Genomic DNA, 22,511 nt, shown 5'->3' with positions numbered 1-22,511 from the left:
GACGTATCTCTGTTGGACCAATGGAAGGTGGCCTTACCAGTGCCGGTTTCCCGATGGATTGTATGACCCGCACTGGCAGTGCCGGGGGTTGACGCCCTGTCGACTCCGTCAAGGTGATGAGCTCCCTTGCCGTGGAGAAAGTCTCCAGTGTAGAAGGGAGGGCAAGCTCAACCACAGCGTGAGCCAGGAAGCTGTCAGGCACCGGACTCAACGGCCTTTGTGGGACTGGAATCGACAGTGCCGCGCTTGGTGGAGCCGCAATCTGCGGTGCCACAGTCGACGGTGCCACGGCAGATGATGGTGCTGGACGAGCCATCTTCGATGAGCGCTCCTTCTGTGGAGCTGAAGCAGCTGGAGTGCTATGTTGCTTCCTGGGTCTCGGGGACAGGGAGCAGTGCCGAGCAGATGTCGGGTTCTGGTAGGGGTTGGTGCCGGGGCTCCTTCTCGGTACCAGAGCGGTCCAGGGCCGAAGGGGCGCTCCTTACAGAAGCAGTCTGTTGGGCGCCTGGTACCGACGTTGCAGGACTAAGTGCCGACTCCATGAGGAGCTGTTTCAATCGAAAGTCCTGCTCCTTCTTCGTCCTTGGTTTAAATGACTTGCAGATGCGGCACTTATCAGTAAGGTGGGATTCCCCTAGGCACTTGAGGCAGGAGTCGTGGGATCCCCTATTGGCACTGGTTTCTGGCACGCCGAGCACGGTTTGAATCCCGGTGCCTTGGGCATGGGCCTGTGCCGGGGTGGAGGAAAGGGGCTGATCCCCGATCCTCCCTTAAACTATATACACTAACTATAAATACAATAACTAATACTAACTATAAGAACTCGAACTATACACACAATAAACAGCAAAGAACTACAAGTAGCTAGGGACGTGGAGATCAGCAAAGCCACGCTTCACAGTTCCAACGACCGTCACGGGCGGTAAGAGGGAACTGAAGGGCCGTTGGGTTGGCAGGGGTATATATCCGGCGCCATAACCGCGCCACTCCAGGGGGCAACCCAGCCGACCCACTGAGTGTTGCTAGGGTAAAAATCTTCCGACGAACGTGCACATGGCGTGCGCACACCTAATTGGAATCGATATGAGCAAGCACTCGAAGAAGAATGTCCAATTCCCTCACAACCACACAACCTTCTAGGTGCTACCTTGGAGACAGGAGAGACGGTGGCTCCATAGAGATTGTGCTCAATCTCTGCTGTTGGCGTTTTCGAGAGACCCATGCCGGCTACAGTGGGCAGCTTCCTCACAATTATGTTTGTAGAGACTGTGGAGGGAAATAAAGAAGTTAGAATAAACTCAAGATCTGACTCTGCAACTGTGGAACATGATTAGTTATCTCAGCCCTGGCTCAAACAGAAAGTGAATATCTATATACATAAATTAAGGTTACTTACCAGTAATCAGAGTTCTTTGAGACAAGACCCTGCACATCCACACTTACAGGATCAAAGTGCCTGATCACAAGATCTCAGAACCTCTAGTGAAGATTGTCCACTGGGGCTACTCATTCCCCTTCCTTTGCCCTTGTGCAGGGTTCTACAAGTTTAAAAAGAGTAGCAGTTCCAATCGCTCTTCAGTTCCTTTTGCTAATTCAGGAATTGTGAAACTAAGGTCCCAAAGAAATGGGGAAGGTGAGTGAAGGAGTATGAACGTGCAGAGGCTCATCTCAAAGAACTCCTGTTACTAGTAAGTAACCTTTATTTTTTCAAATGGTCTCTGCACATTCTTATTTGTGGGACTTTAGCGAGCAGTACCACCTCAAAAAAGAAGGACTGAAGAGTTCTAGATTAACAAGGACTGCAGAATTGCCAAAAATGAGTGCCACGTCATGAGTGACTACAACCTTTTACTCTCCCCAAACAGGCCATAATTGAAAAAAAGACACCTGAAAGACTTATGTAGAGCTTCAAGTAACAGCCTTCCAAACTGACTAAGATCATAAAAAGACAAGCTATGGAAAGACATTAGGCTTAGCTGAGGCCTGATCTACACTGGGGGGAGCGGGAATCAACCTAAGGTATGCAACTTCAGCTGCGAGAATAGCATAGCTGAGGTCATCGTATCTTGGGTCAACTTACCTCGCATCCTCACAATGTGGGGTCGACTGCCGCCGCTCCCCCATCGACTCTGCTTCCGCCTCTGGCCGCGATGGAGTACAGGAGTCGACGGCAGAGCAATCGGGGATTAATTTATTGCATCTACACTAGACACAACAAATCAATCCCCGATAGATTGATCACTATCCGCCGATCCAGGGGGTAGTGTATACATTCCCTGAGTATATTTTAATACCTTTAGGTGGCTGAACACCAGTCTCGTCATAAGAATTGTCATACACAAACTGATGCATTCGGGCAACCTTTGAGCTTTGATGGAAAGATCCCCAGTCCCATCTGTTAGCCACTATATAAAAGTTAAGCATAGTATACACCACATTAATAGGTATGGTATTAATAAAACAATACTATATAGATTGGTGTTGGGAAGTTATGTTAAATGAATTTATTATGCTCTTCCCAACATTCTGTTTATTCATTTCAAGCAACCTACAATTACTTTGCAAAGCTGAAGTTAACTTTAGCATTAGAACAGCGTTTCTCAAACTGGGGCCCGCAGACTGAGTGGGGTCTGCGGGCCCCACTGATCAACTCCTCCCCCTCTCTCCCAGAGCCTCCTGCACGCCAGGGAACAGCTGTTTCCCAGCATGCAGAAAGTGCTGTGAGGAAGGTGGAGGAGTGGGGATGCGGCGGAATTATGTCTGGGGCTGTCAGCCCTGCTGATCAACTCCTCTCCCTCTCTCCTGCACACCAGGGAACAGCTGTTCAGTGGCGTGCAGGAGGCGCTGGGAGTAAGGGGGAAGAGCGGGGACGGGGCACGTTTGGGAGAAGAAAGAGGTGGGAAAGAGGTGGGACAGGGGTGGAGTGGGGGCGGAAAGAGGTGGGTAGGGGTAGGGCATGGGGGGGAGGGGAGGAGTGGAGAGGGGACAGCACCTGGGGATAAGCGGGGAGGTTTGGGGGTCCGTGAAAAATTTTAAATCAAAATGGGGGTCCTCGAGTTATTAAAGTTTGAGAACTGCTGCATTAGAAAATAGGAGACTTGTACAAAGCATTTATGCATCTTTGACTTCGGCCAAGTACAGACAGGGAATACTTTCACAGCTCATCAACACTAGATATAGGAAACTATAGACAAGTACCAAGGACAAAGCTGGCACAAACTAGTGGGTTAAACTAAAATTTTGTGTGTAAAGAGTTTAACCTGTAAAATCGTACTATAAATACTACTAGCTGAAATACATATCTTTGAAGTACACCTTCTGCATAAAGTGAACATGCTGCAAGAATTTGCCCCACAGAAGGGGGGGTATTTATGTTCCTTTTTGTACTGTACTGTTGTCTCTTAAGACAATAAATTTGGCTAAGCTTGGTTATTTGATCTCTTGAACATTTTAAAGAAAAAGCCATGAGTGTAGTCAAACAAATGGCTACGTCTTTTAGTAATTATGTCCCATATGCCCTTAGTTTTGGAAGGACCCTTGAAAATACAATCATTGTCTAAGAGGACCAAATCTAAGATCCATGAATATCCAAAGTATGGAATCAGAGTTCCTGGATGTGAATTAAGCTTAGGAAAGTAATGGCCTGAGTAGGATGGACACAGGAGACCATCATAGTCAGGATTAAGGGAGAGGATGCAGCAGATACTTACTTTTCTGAATAGAATATGGTGTATGGACAACTAGTCCTTTAGACCTGAACTTGATTATTCTCTGGGCTGGAAGGAAGCAAATATGCATGAAGCAGCTCAAATGTACCTGTCTCACTACCCAGAGGCGGCTCCAGGCCCCAGCACACCAAGCGCGTGCTTGGGGCGGCATGCTGCGGGGGGTGCTCTGTCGGTCGCTGGGAAGGTGGCAGGCGGCTTTGGTGGACCTCCCACAGGTGTCCCTGCGGAGGGTCTGCTGGTCCTGCGGCTTCGGTGGAGCATCCGCAGGCATGTCTGCGGGAGGTCCATGGGAGCCGCGGGACCGGCGACCGGCAGAGCACCCCCTGCGGTGTGCCACCGTGCTTGGGGCAGGGAAATGGTTAGAGCCGCCCCTGTCACCGCCGCACCCTCAGCAATGGAAAATCCAGTCTCCTTTGCCCCGGCCATCGTGGCAAAGCAACTACCACAAGCAGCCCCAATGGTATACAGAGCAACCATCTCATTAATTTGGTTATTGGAGAGTGAGCAAAAATTGATGACCTGTGCCCCAGAGAGTGGAAAGCTCACACAACAACAAAAATGCACCTTAAGATAGTCCAAGTTAAAAGCAAGGGAGCGCTGTTCCAAGTCCACTTCATTTTGCGTTCTGATGAATTTTTTCCAGTTAATTGTTAGTTGTGCTTGGTTAAAACCCGTCTGTTCTCCAATTCCTCATCTGCCAGGGAAAGATGGCAGCTGCATTCTCAAAAAAAGAGCAACTTCTTGACCCAGCTGGCTAGATCAAACCGTCATGCAGGGAAGTTGCAGGTTTGGAGTCTAAGGAGGGCTCCAATGACCCCTTTTGTGGAGGGATGAAAGGGAACTATTTATAGCAAATTCCAAGGACTGGAACAACATGCATGTTTCCTGAGGACCAAACTCTAGCTATACACATGGATTCCCTAACATCTGTGAAAAATAATTAGGATAGTCAGGCAACTGATGAAAACCCTTTGTGCCACAGAGAGGCCAAAGCCATGTATGGTACAGCTTTATTGGTAGTGCCCTCTCACTGAGGCTGTCAAGTGCCAAGCACAACTGCTCCATCAAAACAAAAGACGTGCTCAGTAAAGGTAAAGCATGAAAGCTCTCAGATGTGTCTGACCCAAAGGAAAGGCTCAGAATCACAGGCATAGCAACAGTGGCACTAGCCAATTCCAGACTCTGGACTGGTGCTAACAAACTCCTCATGCTGCTCTCAAGGATTCCTTAGATAAGTGCTCCCTCCATACCAGAACCACTCTGGAACGGGATGCTGAAGAGTCCTCCTACTGATTTTGAATTGGAAGCTAGTTGTAGTAGCAATTTGGTAATCCAGAGAGTCACCAAAAGCCAGATGCCTTGTGAGGTGTCATTTAAAAACTCATAATTTGCTGATCAGTAATATCATGGCAAAATGGATGTAGCAGCCTTATATGTGACATTTTAAACATAAGCTGAGATCATGACTAAAAGTATGTTTTCCAGGGAAGTTTGGGGAATAGCCAAATCAGTTCCTCAGAGACAAAAGGGCAAGCTGACACCTCAGCCAGCTGTAAACAAGGCAGAAGGGCCATTACCTGCTAAGTGGCCATTCTTTGGCAGGAAAGAGGTAGGAGCAAAAACCTACATCTTAACAAAAAAACTGCATGAAGTTTCCTTTCATACAGACTGCCTATCACCTTACTCCCAGCTGGAAGTAAGGAATGCTTTTCAAAGGAGGGACAGGACTATAAAAAGATGGGGCAGACACCCCAAGGCATCCCCTCCTCCTCCTTCTCTATCCATTGATTTACTGCATGAGAATGGACCTAGGCTATGTCTACATGAGCCCTTTTGATGGTATAACTTATGTCACTCAGGGGTGTGAAAAAACACATCCCTGAGCAACATAAGTTACACTGACAGAAGCGCTGGTGTGGACAGTGCTATGGTGTGGATGCTCGGCTGGAGCAGCTTCCGCTGCTTGTTGGAGGTGGTTTCATTATGTTGATGGCAGAGCTTTCTCCTGTCAGCATAGAGTAGCCACAAGGGAGATCTTACAGTGGCACAGCTGCATTAGTAGAGCTGTACCATTGTAAGCTCTCTAGTGTAGACATGGCCAAAGGAAGCAGCCATTAAACAGAATCATAGAATATCAGGGCTGGAAGAGACCTCAGGAGGTCATTAGTCCAACCTCCAACCCCCTGCTCAAAGCAGGACCAATCCCCAGACAGAATTTCGCACCAAATTGCCCCCTCAAGGATTGAACTCACAACCCTGGGTTTAGCAGGCCAATGCTCAAACCACTGAGCTATTCTAAGAAGTTTGGCCAGTAAGATTGTTGAGAGCATGTGGTGAGAAAAACTTTGCTTTGAATTTAACATAGCTTGTTAAGTTAGGCACTAGTTGTATTTTATCTTTATTTTTCTTGTAACCATTTCTGACTTTTATGCCGCATTGCTTGTATTCACTTAAAATTTCTCTGTTTGCAGTTAATAAATATGTTTTATTTAATCCAGTGTGTTTAAACTGAAGTGTCTGGGAAACTCCATGTGAGGTAAAAAGTGTACATATATCTATTAAAGAAATACAGATTTTATAGAATTTGTACTGTCTAGGAGAGGGCTAGGCAGTACAGGACCTATATTTCTGGTGGAAAACCTAAGACTTGGAGAGTGCTAGGGTCACCTGCAGTATAACCAAGGCTGGTAAGAGAAAAAGTGTGGCGGCTGGCTGCAGCACACACAGAGATATAGCTAAGAGTGACTTGCATGGTGGAGGCTGTTTGTAAGCAGTCCAGACTGGAGGCTACAACAGCAAAGCCATGTAAGGGCAACCCCAGGTTAGAGGGAGGAGTGACACATTACTTATTAGAATGGATTGTACTCTAGGTATGTTACAGTGGCCGGACCCCAAATTAGGATGAGATTCTGGTCCTTTTGAAAACTGCAGTTGACAGCACTAGACTTCGTCAATCCAGAGAGTTTGGTTCCAATTATACTAAATTCACAGTCAATGGTGTCCTACCCTAGTCATTGAAATTGGTCAGACTGGTCAATCCATAGACCTCAGTGCCACTCATATGTAACACGAACACTTTAGCAAGTGATTTTCCAGTATCAGTGGTGCTGAACCATTAGTCAATTCAGATGGATCCAGGAACTTCAAGCTAAGAGCAGAATCAATGACTAGATCAGGGCATCGAGGTCTGGGGTGCTCACTGCAGATCACGGTGGGCACTTAATCACTTTTCCAAGTGGTTTCCAAGAGGTGAAGGTGGCAGGTCCTCAGCACTGGACATAGTCAAACTTGGAAAGATCTGGGGAAACTGAACTACTTTATCAAGTGGTTCTCCAGAGTTAACAGTGCTGGATCCTTACAACAGGATTTTGTCAACCAAGATTAAGCCAAGGACTTTCATTCCACTTGTATCATGCACAGAACCATTCTGGTGAGGGGTATCTCAAGACTTGATGCTGGATTTCCAGATAGACAGATTTAGTCAACAAGGCCTGAAAAGTCTCTCTGTCAGATGAGGGGTCTCTCTCATTTTTACAGGTCCAGCCAACACCTGTGTCAGATTGTCATCCTTCTTTCCACTTCTTTTCTTCTCTTTCTTAAGAAAAGCTGATTACGTAACTGATAACTACAAAAATAAAAAATATAGTCCCTGAAGGGCAGAAGGAAAAAAAAAACACATTGAGGGATACATCGAGGACACTGCATGTAATCTGAGCTCATTGGACCTTTGGGGATTAGAAGGAAGTGAAGGGTGGCTGGGATCACTCCCCTTTTTACACCCTTGAAACCCTACCTAGGGAGGGAAGAGTAAGTGGCTCAAAAGGACATTGCTCACTAGAAGATTCCAAGAGCTTGAGACACAGATGCTGTGATCCACAAGTAGGAATGTGCAGAGGGTACTCGGAGGAAAAAAGATATAAAATATGAACAATCAACATTTTTGTATGACTGTTTTACATCTATTGATACAAATTCTATGGTGTGGAAATTTTTAGTCAATAACCACTCTTCGTGAATGGTTTTAAACCAGATGTGATGTATTTTCTACACATACATAAGCAACACAAATATAATACTCGAGGGTGTAGACACTTTGCATTCTTGCCCACTTTAGGTGCATTAATATGGCACCTTACAAAGCATGACAGAAATCTGTCCCTCCTTCATCCTGATTTGCCATATAGTTCAAATCTGAACTCTTCTCATTCAAGCCAAGGTTTTGTCTACATACAAACCTCCACTGTTTTAACTAAAGGTATGTTTTTAAACAAATGTAGTTAAATAGGTGCAAGTTCTCTGCAGATACTCTTATTTCAGTTTAAAAGGGAATTATTTTAGTAAGATAAAGCAAAATAAGCCATTCTCAAAGTGAAATAAGAATGTCTGCACACAAAAGCACCTGTTTCAGTAAATCAGTTTAAAAACACACCTTTAGTTAAACTAGTGGAAGTTTGTGTATAGGCAAGGTCCAAGTCTTGCTTGGGGATTAAACATTACCCAGATGTAATACAGTTGCAGAATTCTCACCTGGCTTGCTCAATGGGTACCTGGAATTGTCCAGTCTTCCCAACACAGGCCTACCAGCTAGGCTAGCCTGATAGAGGGACTCCAACTCAGAGATCTCCTGCTCTGTGTCTTGATTCCACTGTGGGTGAAACTGAACTGGGGTCCCATTCAGGTCATCTCTGACTGTTCTGTGATCAGAAAGGGGTGGATTTCTCCCTGCCACAGGAAGCCATTCTGTATTTTTACAGTCCAGTTGAGAACTGTAATACCTGGTGACATTGTCCACCCAGCAGTCCACAGGCACAGAAGCACCCATGCCAGTGGCAGTTCCATCATCTATTTGTCTCACACCTCCTGCATGAGTGCTCCTTTCCTGGGAGAGTGCAGGGTCAGCTACATTCTGTCCACCTCTTCTACACTGGTCTTCACTGTGCGATCCAGGACTCTTAGAGGTAATGAGTTGAGTGCTAAAACCCTCCATGGAAGCAAACCCATCCCTAACATCTAAGGATGAATGCAACTTTTCGGAAGACTGGGTTCTGTTTTCTTGACTTTGAGGAATTAATTGCCTGTAGCCTGAGGTTGAAGAATTGGTGAATGACTCCTGTATCAGCCTTGGAGACTTCTCATCCTGACAGACTGCAGCAGTCCACCCTTTCTCATGTGCACCTTCTTTCTGAGAGACCCCATGCAGTCTCTGAAACTGCTCTGCCAGGGAACGAACATGCCCTTTTGAGCTATGGGTCTTAGATTTGCAAGTCTCCATGTTGCTGAAGTCATCCTGTGGGAGCAGCAAAGTTTCACGGCTGTTTGTTCTAGGGTACTTGTTCGCTCTTTGTAAGGGAACCGGGGGGCACTGAAGTGACAGAGATGAAGCAGCAGAGATCATGGAATGATAGCCCCCTACCTGATCAATGCTAATGGGCACTGGAGAATTTGACAGACTGAAGCAAGGACTATGCAGACTGCTTTTATTGGGAGATGATGCTTGCGCTGGATGGGGACAGGGGACTAGTGTAGGCAAAGACACAGAGTTGACTGTATTAAATTTAATTTTATGCTGAGGTGTGAGAACAGCTGTAATGTCATGAACTTCTTCTAACTTGCTGTTGCAGCCCCTATAGTCTTTCAGCCCTTTGGCAGGTGCCCCATCAAGCTCCATAACATGGTGGGTATCATTCTCAGTTTTTTTGGGTCTCTCAGCCAACCCACGCCCAAACGGAAGAGAGAGAGCTTGGCATCAAATTAGCAGAAGCAGCCCGGAAGTTAGGAAAGGTCCTATTTGGAGGACTGCTTGCAGGAACGGGTAGGGAGGAAGACTCTGGATATAATGATGAGTGCACTTCATGGCAGGAAGCGGGTGGGTTGAAGAAAGAACTGGACCCGAATTCCACTTCTCCATTGGGTTCCAGTGATACCTCTCGGCTCAGCAGTACTTGGAGCGGGCCAGTCTGTTCACTAAAATACATAGAAATGGTAACTAATTATTAGTAACTCTCTTCTTTTTTTGAATTATCCCTAAGGTGTGGAACTTGCTCCCCCTTAACATCCACCTCAATCCACTTCTCTTTGCACAAACACAAATTAAAAACTTCCCACCCAAAATAATTGCTTTTGTTAATTTGACAACATCTGCATTTTATTTCCTCACAACTTTTTTTTTTTTCCTCACAACTCAATCTATTTTATTCATTTCAAATTTTAAAAGTTATTTTTATTATAAGATTTTACTGTTATATTTTTACAAATATTGTACAACACACTGAGCACTTTGGCTAGGAGCTTGTGTGTGTGTGTGTGTGTGTACATTATAAAAATAAATAATAAAAATAAATTTAAATTAAGTATTACAAGTTCCCCGCAAAATCAGTATCTCCAGGATTTCTACAAACCATACAAGAGAAGCATTATGTTTATGACCTTAACATAAATAGGCAACATTCCACTCAGGTTCTCTTTCCTAAAGTAATGGGAAATAACTTTGGGAAGGAAAGGAATAGAAATAGAATGCAATACATTTCCCTCAGTTTCCTTCCCCTCTTTTTTCCCCCCAGCTTTGAGTAATTTATCCAATACATTAAAGGAAGCATTTAAAAGCATTACAAACCATGCATACATGTCTAGCATAAAATATAAACTGTGCATGTCCTTGGGTCACTTTGTATTTCTTCTGTATTAATTAGCATTATAATATGCAACCAGAAAGTCACATGAGTCAGCGATATGAATAAAAACAGAAGACTGGAAACAACTCTGATAGACAGCTATAGCCCAGCTAGCTGTCAAACTGAAAACTACTTCTGCTGCTTAAAGCCGCACTTAGTGTTGGTTAGAATAATGCTCTAACCTTAATCTGGATATGCAGAATGACAACGCTGTGCAGCTAAACAGTGGTGCATAGTTAGGATAATTATTTCCTACAGGGACAAAAAAGACTATTGTGTGACTTCAATCCTACCAGTTTGTCTCCTCATGCAGATCTAGAAATCAAAGCTACCATCATGCAGAAGATCCAACAGAGCATTCATGGGGGAGTATGATCTTAGGTTTGAGTAATAATAAACTTTGTGCTGTTTATAATGATGATGTATATCAAAATAAAGGCACAAAAATCAAGATACAAGCAGACATGTCTCACTGACTGCAGAGTTAAAACTCACTGCAGTAGAAACTTATTGTACAAAATAATATTTTTCTGATAGGGCTGTTCCTTTAGCAGGAATGGGCACTTACGCAATATATTTTAGTTTCATGTGTAGAAAGATATGTTTAAAGGTATAATGCTTTAAAAAAAAAAAACAAAACAACACTGCCAGTGCCCGACGTCAGGTTTTGGCGTTTCTCCTACAACTGAGGGCATTGTGGACCTCTAATTAGCACAGGGATCTGCTTTCTTTGTACATAATTCAACAGCTTCAAGAACAGAATGGAACCCTGAATTATAGCCTTTTCAGGTACGGATTTCAGCACTTATTTCCCTGCAGTGTTTTTAAAAGGGACGCTCACATGAGATTCCACCTAGGCATTTGGTCACACAGCATGTAGTGGGTGAAGTGGAAGAAGGAAAGAAATAGGTGGAGAAGCTGCCAGGAAGCTGGATAAGGAGGATTCTAGAGGTGTTGGGGATGGCAGGCAGAAAAGGGTAGAATGGTGTTACAATAGGGAACTAGGATGGGCTGAATAAGATGTGGGAGCAGAGAATAAAATGGAGTACACAGAATGGAGGAGAAAAGTAGAAAAGAAAGTGTCCTGCTGAGGAAACTGGAGAGGCTGCTAAGTCAGACTAGAGGCAGCTGGGAGGCAGAGAACCTGGTTGCAGAATGGAAGCGGCGTCAGGAACAGTGGTCAGGAAACAACAGAAAGGTGACAAGGCAAGGATGGATTATGAATGAACCTTTTTCTCCAAGAACTGCACCAGTGCACCAAAGAAAAGGTGGGCTAGAAGAAAAGATTCAATGCATTTTTCACTGTTAAGAGCACTGCAAACATGTAACTGCCCTCCTCTTGGTAGTTATTTCAGGGCATTCATTATAATACTGCTTAACTGAATTGAGCCCTGAAGATATTTGCTAATTTTTCTTTTTTAAAGCTTTTTATTTCACCTTAAAACACACCTCTCCTTTTAACAGGTCATATATTTATTGCATTCTCTCTCTTGATGCACGTCTTTTCTATCAGCAAGTCAGAATTAATTTCTAAAAACATCTATTACAGGCCATGTTTTGACTTGCTGCACATAACCTGGCCAGCTAAGACCATGGATGCACTGAAGTGCGCTCTCCTATAACATGGTATGATCTGAGAATGCCATGAGGAAGAACACTACAGGATCTTGAGTAACCGGGGGAACACACAGTTCACTACTTCTTTCCAGACCATGCTACTGGTAGGTGCGGATCAGAACTGGTGTACTGTGATATACTTGGACTACCTTGCAGACTGGGTCATGATGCCCCCCTGTGGTGGGTGGCAGGTTGGCGGTGGCGGCGGCTGCTGCGATGACTGTTGCTGCATGCGATCCTGGAGGCTCCGTGCTTTCGGATACTGATTTGTAGCTTCTTATCGACTAGGGCTCTGCTGTGAGTGCTAGAGCTGGCATCATGCATGGCAAGTCTTAGTTTAGCTAAAATGCAAAAGAAAACATAGCAGAAACAAAAAACAGAAAAAAAAGACTAAAATTGAAAAAAGAAAAAAGAAAAAGAAAAAAAGATGTAGCAAGAACATAAAACATGGACCATGCAAATGCTGCCACAGATAAGTTTACAGGGATGCTTTCCTTTCCATTAATGCACATTCAAGGTAGCCAGGTGTCCAAACAGGTTAACTGAAACTAAATCAAAATGAGTCAAAAGAAAAATCTAGTTTTTAGCCAACCCCTCCTCCCCCTAACACGGGGTGGGTCTTTCTCCAGCCCTCACACAAATACTGTTTCATTCTCAGTCTTCCATCTATACAACTCCTTATTCCCATATCATGATCCTTTTATGTGCAAGGGAACCTGGTCGGGATGTGAAATCAGGGTATAGCCAGGTGGGGTGCAGACTAACAGAGCTTTCATGGGTATGTTGACCCTCGTTTTGTAACACAGAAAAGCCAATTTCTATAACCATATTTTTGCCTTTGCAAATCCATGGTACTACCTGCTCTGTTTTCAATCTTACTAACCAGCAAGTGGGGAATGGAGGTTGGGGTGGGATAGCCAGCCAATTAAATTATAACATATCAAAACAAAAAAAATGCAATAGCACATAACTACCATAATTCACAGCAATATTTAGCCCTTCGAAATCTTGAGGTCATCTGTTCCTCCTGAGATGTGAATAAGTACAGCATAGTTCATTCCTTTTCTTGTTGGTGACTGGAGCGTCATCTTCTCATATGCTCCTTTTCTACATGCTGTGCTGTGCTGTGCTGGCATGTTTAGGGCTTAAACTCTTTGCAAACTGGTCTCTTTATTGGGAAAACTGCTTACTAGGTATAGGAATGCAGGTGAGGGAGTCACCTACCAGTTAGCAGCAAGAGGGACAAACTAACATCCCATTGCACTAGAGATAATAGCCCAGAGGGAACCAGGGTGCTGGAAGGGACTAAAATCCAGAAACCAGGGTGCTTAGAAAGAGGAGGTACTAGCTCCAAGCATACTAGTATGGCTAGCACACTCCCCATTTTCCCACCTGAGAATTTCAGATGACTAGTCAGTAAATTTTACAGTCCTGTTCTGTGATATTAGTAAACTGTCAAAAGCACAGTAGCTCAGGCAATTAGAGTTACTTACATATAGCTTCGTTACAGAGAGCAAAAGCTGCAGCACAATCTCCCTTCTGCTCCTGATGCAGCGACTCTTCAAAGATTGAGTCTGCTTCCTGCATGGACCTCTCAAAGCCATCACTCCTTCCTGCAATGGGCAACACTCTTCATTTCATTTGCATTCTTTTTTTGTTTCTCCTTTACCCTCCCTCCCATTTGTGAGTACAAAACCCTTCTATAAAGGAGTCATTTGTAGTAGCTCTTCTGTCGAGGCTGTACCTTTCCCAGACTCTCATTTCCTCTTTAAAGGGTATTACAGGGTGACCAGATGAGAGGAACAAAATAATATCGGGACACATCAGGACAAACATCGATTGGGACATGGGATAAACAACTAAATATCTGGACGTCTGGTCACCCTAGGGTATTATGATGTTGCGAGGCACTGGGGACTGCATGAGTCACAAACCTCTGAGACTAGGCATACCCTTCAATTAACATAACTGTCAGGATCAGGTAATCATAAGCACCCCACCTCAGATAAAAGGAGTGTAAACCCACCCAGGAGTTTTACACTGGATGAGTGGAGGGGCTTTTGCTGTAGATTGTTTTGGGTAAAGTAAGTGTGTGTGTGCGCGCATGTGCATGTGTACATAACAGAAACAGGCAGAGGCAAAAAGCAAGAAAGCCAAGCAGTAGCCTATGAGCATAGTGTGGCCCTGGAAAAAGCTAGAAAGAGAGATTTTGGGACTGGTTTTTGGGTAAACAGGCTTGGGACTGTAGGCTAAGATATTGCTCCTTTTGTTCTTGGTCCTCCTGTGTGCAGAGAAGCAGGACTTTGTACATTTCTTGTAAATAAATAAGACTGCATGAAAGAAAATACCAGACTGTCAATCAAATTCTGTTTTCTGGGCTTGTCTACAGCAGAAAGTTGCAATGCTTTAACATATGATGTGATTTTAAATGGATTTAGTTGAATGGTGCAAAAGATCAATTTATTTACATCAATTAAGAATCAATTTATCCTAAACCCAAAGAAGCCACACTTAAACTGAAAGAAGTGTGTCTAACATAGAGGGCTATATTAGTTTAACTTAGTCTGTTTAAAAATCACATCTTATTTAAGCTTTCTACTGTAGGCAGGACTCTGCTATAACCATGTAAATCCACTGACTTCAGCTGAGTTACTTTCAATTTACACCAAGGTAACAGAGCAAACTTTGGCATTATATCTCCAAATTCCAATCAGTGCTACTTCTACTACTTTGCAGGTAAGATTGCAAATCAAGTATTATTAGATGCTAAACTGATGTCTGGAGCAGTAGTTCTACTGTAAATCACAGCCTGTAGCTAGTCTCTTAGAGTGACTTATTCATGTGATTGTTAACAGAATTTTTTGATTAATTGCTTTTCTGTCAGAACATGCTGATTAGTCAGAAACAAACTTGTTGAAGAAATGTATGTTTCAATTCAAATGTTTTCAGGAAGATTTTTCAGGTCCAGGATGGAATTTCTGGTGACAGTGACAGAGAGAGAGACATATCCACTCCCCGCCCCAGAAAAGCCAATAACCCACTGGTTAGGGAACTCACCTGAGATAGTGAGGATCCAGCTTCAGGTCCTTGACCTAATGAGGCAGAGCAGAGAGAGGAAGCTGGGTCTCCCCCATTTCAGCTGAATGCCCTGAGCACTGGGCTACTGGCTATTCTGAGGGGGAGTTGGGGAATGACTGGCTTTTGTGAAAACTTCAGACTCTAGTTTTTGTTCTGAAGGGAATGAAACCAAATGTTGAAACTTCAAAAGTTTTTGGAAACAGAATCCTTCGTTTTATGGCAAGCCCGAAGGCTTGTCAACACTGAAAACACTACAGCAGCACCGCTGTAGCACTTCAGTGAGACACTACCTATGCCAACAGGAGGGGTTCTCCCAGTGACATAGATAATCCACTTCCCTAAGCAGCAGTAGCTAGGCCGATGAAAGAATTCTTCCATCAACCTAGCGGTGTCTACACAGGAGCTTAGGTTGTCTTAACAATGTTGCTCCGGGGTGTGGATTTTTCAAAAATTGTCAAAAGCAACTACTGCTGCACAGAGAAAAACCATAGAGTACAGCATGTGTGTCATAAATTTGTCTCAGCATGCTGTGACCAAACTGTGTTGCATGTTTACAGGTCCCTTTCCAGCAATTATTTGTCTAGTCATCTCATCTCCTTCACACCTTTTCCACCTGAATTCAGAGGTGCCTGGGAAATCATATCAAACTCAGCAGAATGTAAATGAATACAAGAGCCTCTTGTCCACAAATGCACACAGTTTGTGTGTGCACACTGACAACTGTAAGAAGCTGTTGGAGTGCTGAAGCCCAGTGGTCCTGTGGTTTAGGAGGAGAAGAAAAGAGCAGAACACATGGGGAAGGATCCAAGAACAGGGAGAAGAGACTCACAATTTGTTTTTGAACAACTTTGAAAAAGGGAAAAAAAGGATGATAACCCTGGAAAACATAAGAAATAGGCAAGCTCAAGACAAACTAGGTGTTCTGGCCTAAGGACAACAGGACTAGTGCCATTTATAGACAGCCTGTAAAATTGCTCATGAAAATGTACGAACTCAAGCAAAATCTGCTCATTTGCCCTTTATCATTATGACAATTATAAAAATTAATATTTCATTCAACCAAAAAATAAAGCCTCCTTGACCTGGGCATTATACAATTCACTACCACACACACTTCTATTTTAAGAACTCCAGAGAAACCTTGTAAATGAGCATGAGCTGAATGTGAAGAAGTCTGGTAGATCAGTAAGTCAACACAGCAGCATCTTCAGAGTCTAGACGTGTGGCCTTTAAGATTCACGAACTGAAGACCAGACTCTAAGCATTCTGAACTTGGCCTCCTTTGCATGGGTAAAGCCATGTACTGGAAGGCAGAATGGGTCAGGAATGTTCTGGAGTCTTGTACATAAGGAAGCCATGAAGCCATAAAACATTGTGGGAAACCACCCAGGATGAAGCAGGTTTAGGAGCCATCTAGCCTCCATAGCGATCATGCCAGAGGCTATGACCCTTAAGTAACTACATAGCACTCCTTGTTGTTATGGGCCTTTCTAGTATGCTTTGTTTTTTTAAACAAGGAAATGCTAAAACAGTTAGATGTTTCTAACAATGTGCTTAGTGGGGCATTACCCAGAGTCAACTAGGACTGTTTCCAGTGACTCAGTGAACTGGATTTTTTTAATGGAGGCTACAGCCTTATGATCCAGAATCTGAGTGTTAATTTTTTAAAAAAAAAGTTAAATCAGTAACTCTTAAGATTGTGAACAGACACTTAAAACTATTAACTAATCATAATTGATGTACAGCTGCCTGCATGATTCTGTAGACAGTCTGAGAAGATAGATCGAAGAGCTGCGAATTGCCCTATTCATTTCAGGGGGTCATTAACCAAACCCTTATGACAACAATTTAGAGGTCAACATTGATAATTATTGCACTGTTGATCACCATGCAAGAATGGAGAAGCACAAACAATGTAGAGATCTCATGCAAGTGGAGATGTCCACACTATAGGAACTATAGTTACTAAGGGTACATCTACACTACGGGATAATTCCGATTTTACATAAACCGGTTATGTAAAACAGACTGTATAAAGTCGAGTGCACACGGCCACACTAAGCACATTAATTCGGCGGTGTGCGTCCATGGTCCGAGGCTAGCGTCGATTTCCAGAGCGTTGCACTGTGGGTAGCTATTCCGTAGGTATCCCATAGTTCCCGCAGTCTCTCCCGCCCCTTAGAATTCTGGGTTGAGAGCCCAGTGGCTGATGGGGCAAAAATCATTGTCGCGCGTGGTTCTGGGTAAATGTCATTCATTCCTTCCTCCGGGAAAGCAACAGCCGACAATCATTTCGCGCCATTTTTTCCTGGATTGTCCTGGCAGACGCCATAACATGGCAACCATGGATCCCGTTCAGCCTTTTTTTTTTTAATTTTTTTTACAGTCACTGTACGTGTACTGGATGCCACAGTCAGAGGTGATACTCCAGCGCTACACAGCAGCATTCATTTGCTTTTGCATGATAGCAGAGATGGCTACCAGTTGTTCTGTACCATCTGCTGCCAGGGTAATTTGGCAATGAGATGACAGTTATCTGTCCTTCTGTGCTGTCTGCTGCTATCATGGGTGCCCCTGGCTGAGGTCGGCCGGGGGCACAAAAGCAAACTGGGAATGACTCTCCGAGTCATCCCTCCTTTATGGTTTCTAAAAATAGAGTCAGTCCTGCCTAGAATTTGGGGCAAGTGTACTAGAGAAGCAGTGTATCAGAGAGTACAGCTGCTCGGTGTCAGATCCTGCAGAAATGATGAGCTATATGCCATTCACGGAGGGTGCCCCTGCAACAACCCCACCCGTTGCTTCTCTCCTCCCCCAACCTTCCTGGCTACCGTGGCAGTGTCCCCCCATTTGTGCCATGACGTTATAAAGAATGCAGGAATAAGAAACAGTGACTTGTTAGTGAGATAAAATGAAGGGGAGGCAGCCTCCCCGTGCTATGACAGTCCAGGCAGGACATTAAGTGGTGCGGGGAAGAGGAGCCAAGCATCCCGCTGCTATGATAGTCAGGCAGTACAGAATCTTTTCTTTACACCAGAAAGGGAAGGGGCTGATGGAGCTCAGCCCCCCGTGGCTATGATGAAGACGGTTACTAGCCGTTCTGTACCATCTACTGGGAATGACCACGAATCATTCCTATTTTTACCCAGGCGCCCGAGGCCAGCCAGGGGTATTCAGCAGTTATCAAGCATGTAGCGTCTGCCACCAGGGAGTGGAGAGGAGCGGATACTGCTTTTCACTGCTGCAGCACCGCGTCTACCAGCAGTATTCAGTAGACATAGGGTGACATTGAAAAAAGTCAAGAAATGATTTCTTTCCCTTTTCTTTCAAGTGTGGGGGGGGAGCAAGTAAATTGACGAGCTATTCCCTGAACCACGCTGGACAATGTGTTTGACCCTACAGGCACTGGGAGCTCAGCCAAGAATGCAAATACTTTTCGGAGACTGCTGTGGACCGTGGGATAGCTGGAGTCCTCAGTACCCCCTCCCTCCCTCCATGAGCATCCGTTTGAGTCTCTGGCTTCCCGTTACGCTTGTCACGCAGCACTGTGTAGCCTGTAGATTTTTTTTTCAAACGCTTTGGCATTTCGTCTTCCGTAATGGAGCTCTGATAGAACAGATTTGTTTCCCCATACAGCGATCAGATTCAGTATCTCCCGTACGGTCCATGCTGGAGCTCTTTTTGGATTTGGGACTGCATCGCCACCCGTGCTGATCAGAGCTCCACGCTGGGCAAACAGGAAATGAAAATCAAAATTTCGCGGGGCTTTTCCTCTTTACCTGGCCACTGCATCCGAGCTGAGATTGCTGTCCAGAGTGGTCACAGTGGTGCACTGTGGGAAACTGCCCGGAGGCCAATACCGGTCGATTTGCGGCCACACTAACCCTAATCCGATATGGTAAAACCGATTTAGCGCTACTCCTCTCGTTGGGGAGGAGTACAGAAACCGATATAAAGAGCCCTTTATATCGATATAAAGGGCCTCGTAGTGTGGACGGGTACAGCGTTAAATCGGTTTAACACTGCTAAAATCGGTTTAAACGCGTAGTGTAGACCATGCCTCAGATGTAGCATCCTAGCTATGTCTGATAACCCTGTCGTGTAGATGTGGTCTACACCAATGGAAAAGGCTTTTCTAACCCTGTAGGGACACCACCTTCTGGAGAGATGATATTCTTCCATCAACCTGGCTGCAGCTATACCAGGAGTTAGATCAGCATAGCTATGCACTTAGGCGTGTGAAAAAATCAGACCCTGAAGTGCCATAGCTATATCAACTTAAATTTTAAGTGTAGATCAAGCCTGATTTTGGTGTCTCACATGGGTAGAGTTTGGTGTTTGGGCAGAATACAATAAGGGTTTTTTTCCCTTCAAATTAGATTCCTGGGCATTACAAGTTCACCATTCTCTTCCTGTTTCTCACATTTCTGATAAATTCAGAGACCGTCTTTTGTCTCACAGACTGGAGAAACCTATTGAGTAATTGTAAAATTGTCATGGGGAAGAAAAAGCAAGAGACTCTTAATGGAAAAATCGATCAAAAACACCTTCCCCATCTCCCACATGTGCAATATTGTACTCCAAATGTACACCACCCCCATCCCCATGTCAGCCACATCAAGTCTGTGAAAGTTACCCTGGTTCTGCAGCTCATCTAGGTCCATGAACCTGCTGGGACGGGGGTTAAAGCCCATTGCTGCCTCCAGTTCCTTTTCCCGTTTCCTGAGTAGCTCCTGTTCCTGTGCCCTCCTTGCCACTTCCTCCTGTAACTCATCCAGTTCGCTCTTGGTTGGGACAGGCATTTCTCCACCTTTAAACACCAATCAAAGACAGCAATGGGTACTTTCAGTGGGTACCTCGTTCCAACATGCATACTTTTCTATATCAACAACTGAATTTGTTTCGCTCCCCCTCCCAAATCTTCTAAGTCCATTTTAAATAGGAAGCAAGGAAAACCTGAAGATGAAGGCAAATGTCATCCAGATCACATACAAGGTAGCACTTAGCAAAGAGTTACTTTATTAATTTTCAAATTATATATATGTATATTACCGGTAATTTTTCTAAAAGATATAGAAAAGAAAAAGACTACTGGATCATTTTAGCCTACTCTCTTGTCAACGCAAGTTTTCCCCCACTATACGTTTAACTAGTGCTTTGTACATTTTATCTGGTTTAATGTTCCAAATGAGAGATAGAGTGGGTGAGGTAATATCCTTTATTGGACCAACTTCTGTTGGCGAGAGAGAGAGACATGCTTTCAAGCTACACAAAGTTCTTCTTCAGGTCTGGGAAACTTATTCCGAGTGTCACAGCTAAATACAAGATGGATCCAATTGCTTAGCATAAGTATTTTATCATAAAAGACAAAATATCCATATATATGTTGTATATTGTCATATAGGACAAAACATATTTTTATATTTTATCAGAAAAATTATATAAAATATTTTCATATATTTTTCATAAAAGACAAAATATAAAAGACAAACACACTACATTGTGAAAAGCATTTGCCCGCAGGCAAAGCGATCACTCTTAGTCTTCATCCTCAAAAGAAACGTGCACAACACTTTCAAAAGATGAGCCTGAGAGCTTACATTCATAACTTTGCTAGGCACTAAAAATAATGGGCTGAATAGGGAGCCTGGATTGACAGCTTATTACAACAGTCTATACTTCACTAACAACTCCAGCTGCTTTCTCCCCCATGACTGGAGGGATGTTAACAGGCCACTGCACTTTGAATGGTCCCTTGAAATATGTGTTAGCTACTTGTGCTAAACAATCTGTTCCATCTTGTATTTACCTGTGACACTTGGAGATGTTATTTACACTACAGGTTACTTAGGTATAACTTACATCACTCAGGGGTGTGAATAATCCACACATCTGAGCAACCTAAGTTACACTGACCTTAGTGTCAGTGTAGACAGCACAATATCAGCAGGAGAGCTACCACCTGTCACGGAGGCAGGAGTTAAGCCAATGGGAGAAGTTTTTCCTGTTGGCTTAGAACGTCACCACCACAAGCGCTACAGTAGGGCACCTGCAGCATAGACATAGCCTGAGTTAGGGCTTGTCTCCACTACAGGGAGATCAACGCTGCTGCAATCGATGCAGCAGGGATCAATTTAGCAGGTCTAGTGAAGACCCATTAAAACAGACGGCAGAGCGCTCTCCGGTCGACCCCGGTACTCCACCTCTCCGAGAAGAGTAAGATAAGATGACTGGAGAGTGTCTCCCTTTGACGCAGCGCAGTGAAGACACTGGGATAAGTTGACCTAAGCTACGTCAACTCTGAGGGCCGGCCTTAGGGCTGGGCAAATGGGGACCACACCCAGGGTGCCGAAGCCAGAAATGTGCCACAAGAGCCTCGGGCTTCCTCAGGCTGGCTGTGGCCGGACTACTCTCTTCTCTGGTCCCTCCTCCATTCTGGGCTGGCGGGCTTCTCCCCGCCCCTGCCCCCTCCCTCCCTCGTTCCTCAGCCGGCTGGCTGAGGGCTCCGGCTCTGCCCCAGCCCCGGGGAGCCCAGAGAGTGTTGTGGCTGGGGCCAGTCACTGGCAGTGCGGCCCACTGCTCGCTGCCCAGAGTGGAACCGAGTCCCTTTCTGCCTGCTGTCCTGCGCTGCTCGGTGTCTGGCGGGTGCTGGGGCCAGGAGGAGCGAAACTTCCACATGAGTGGAGTGGAGTAGGGTGGGGAGGGGAGCCAAGCCAAGCAGGGGCAATGGGGGAACTTAAAGTGACAGTGCGCTCACTGTCTCTCAAACTTCCCTAACATACACACACAGGCTCTCACATCCACTGCCACTTTGCCTCTCACAGTCCCCCAACACAGATTGAGACTGTGTGTGTGAGACACACTCCCCAACAGACACTCTGTCAGACAATCCCCCAACAGAATCACACACAGGCTCTTTCTGTGTGTGTGTGTGTGTGTGTGTGTGTGTGTGTGTGCGCGCGTGTGTGTGCGTGTGTGCGTGCGTGCGTGTGTGCGTGCCTCTCTCTCTCTCTCACACACGCACACACACACACTTATTATTATTGTTATTACTGCTTGGTACTTCCTCTCAAAATGCTTGTGGTGAGCCAGGAGTGGCTAGGAACTGCAGGAGGGCAGTGGGCACTGTCAAGATGCAGCCCCCATGTGACAGCACAAGCCTGCCTTGAGCCACAGGCCAAACGCCAGGCACCACAAGCCACTGCAGCAGCACAGAAGTAACCGTGGCAACACACCATATACCATGCCACCTCCTTACTTCTGCGCTTCTGCTGACAGTGGCCTAGGAATTTGCTAGTTGTAGTAAATTGTTACTCATTGTGGAGTCCTCCTTCTTTCATTCCCTGATTGTGAACTTGCTGCGCACATCTAGTAGCTCTCCATCATTGTGTGCAACTGCCCAGCCCAACTATGCCAGCTA

The 22,511-nt window shown here is 44.8% G+C and overlaps 1 protein-coding gene across 1 annotated transcript in view; it reads right to left on the bottom strand.

Moving 5' to 3' along the window:
* Positions 1-22,511, bottom strand: part of USP54 (ubiquitin specific peptidase 54) — a 233,412-nt gene that overhangs the window by 19,136 nt on the left and 191,765 nt on the right. Inside the window, 7 exon segments of the mRNA XM_030568176.1 lie at positions 1,148-1,266; positions 8,256-9,472; positions 9,474-9,692; positions 12,166-12,268; positions 12,271-12,357; positions 13,510-13,629; positions 19,728-19,901. Of these exon segments, the coding sequence (XP_030424036.1) occupies positions 1,148-1,266; positions 8,256-9,472; positions 9,474-9,692; positions 12,166-12,268; positions 12,271-12,357; positions 13,510-13,629; positions 19,728-19,901 (2,039 nt within the window).

This window comes from Gopherus evgoodei, chromosome 7 (genome assembly GCF_007399415.2).
Source record: "Gopherus evgoodei ecotype Sinaloan lineage chromosome 7, rGopEvg1_v1.p, whole genome shotgun sequence".
Classification (NCBI taxonomy): Eukaryota; Metazoa; Chordata; order Testudines; family Testudinidae; genus Gopherus; species Gopherus evgoodei.
The sequence above is the reverse complement of the archived record's forward strand: the minus strand, read 5'-3'. Positions and strand labels throughout refer to the sequence as shown.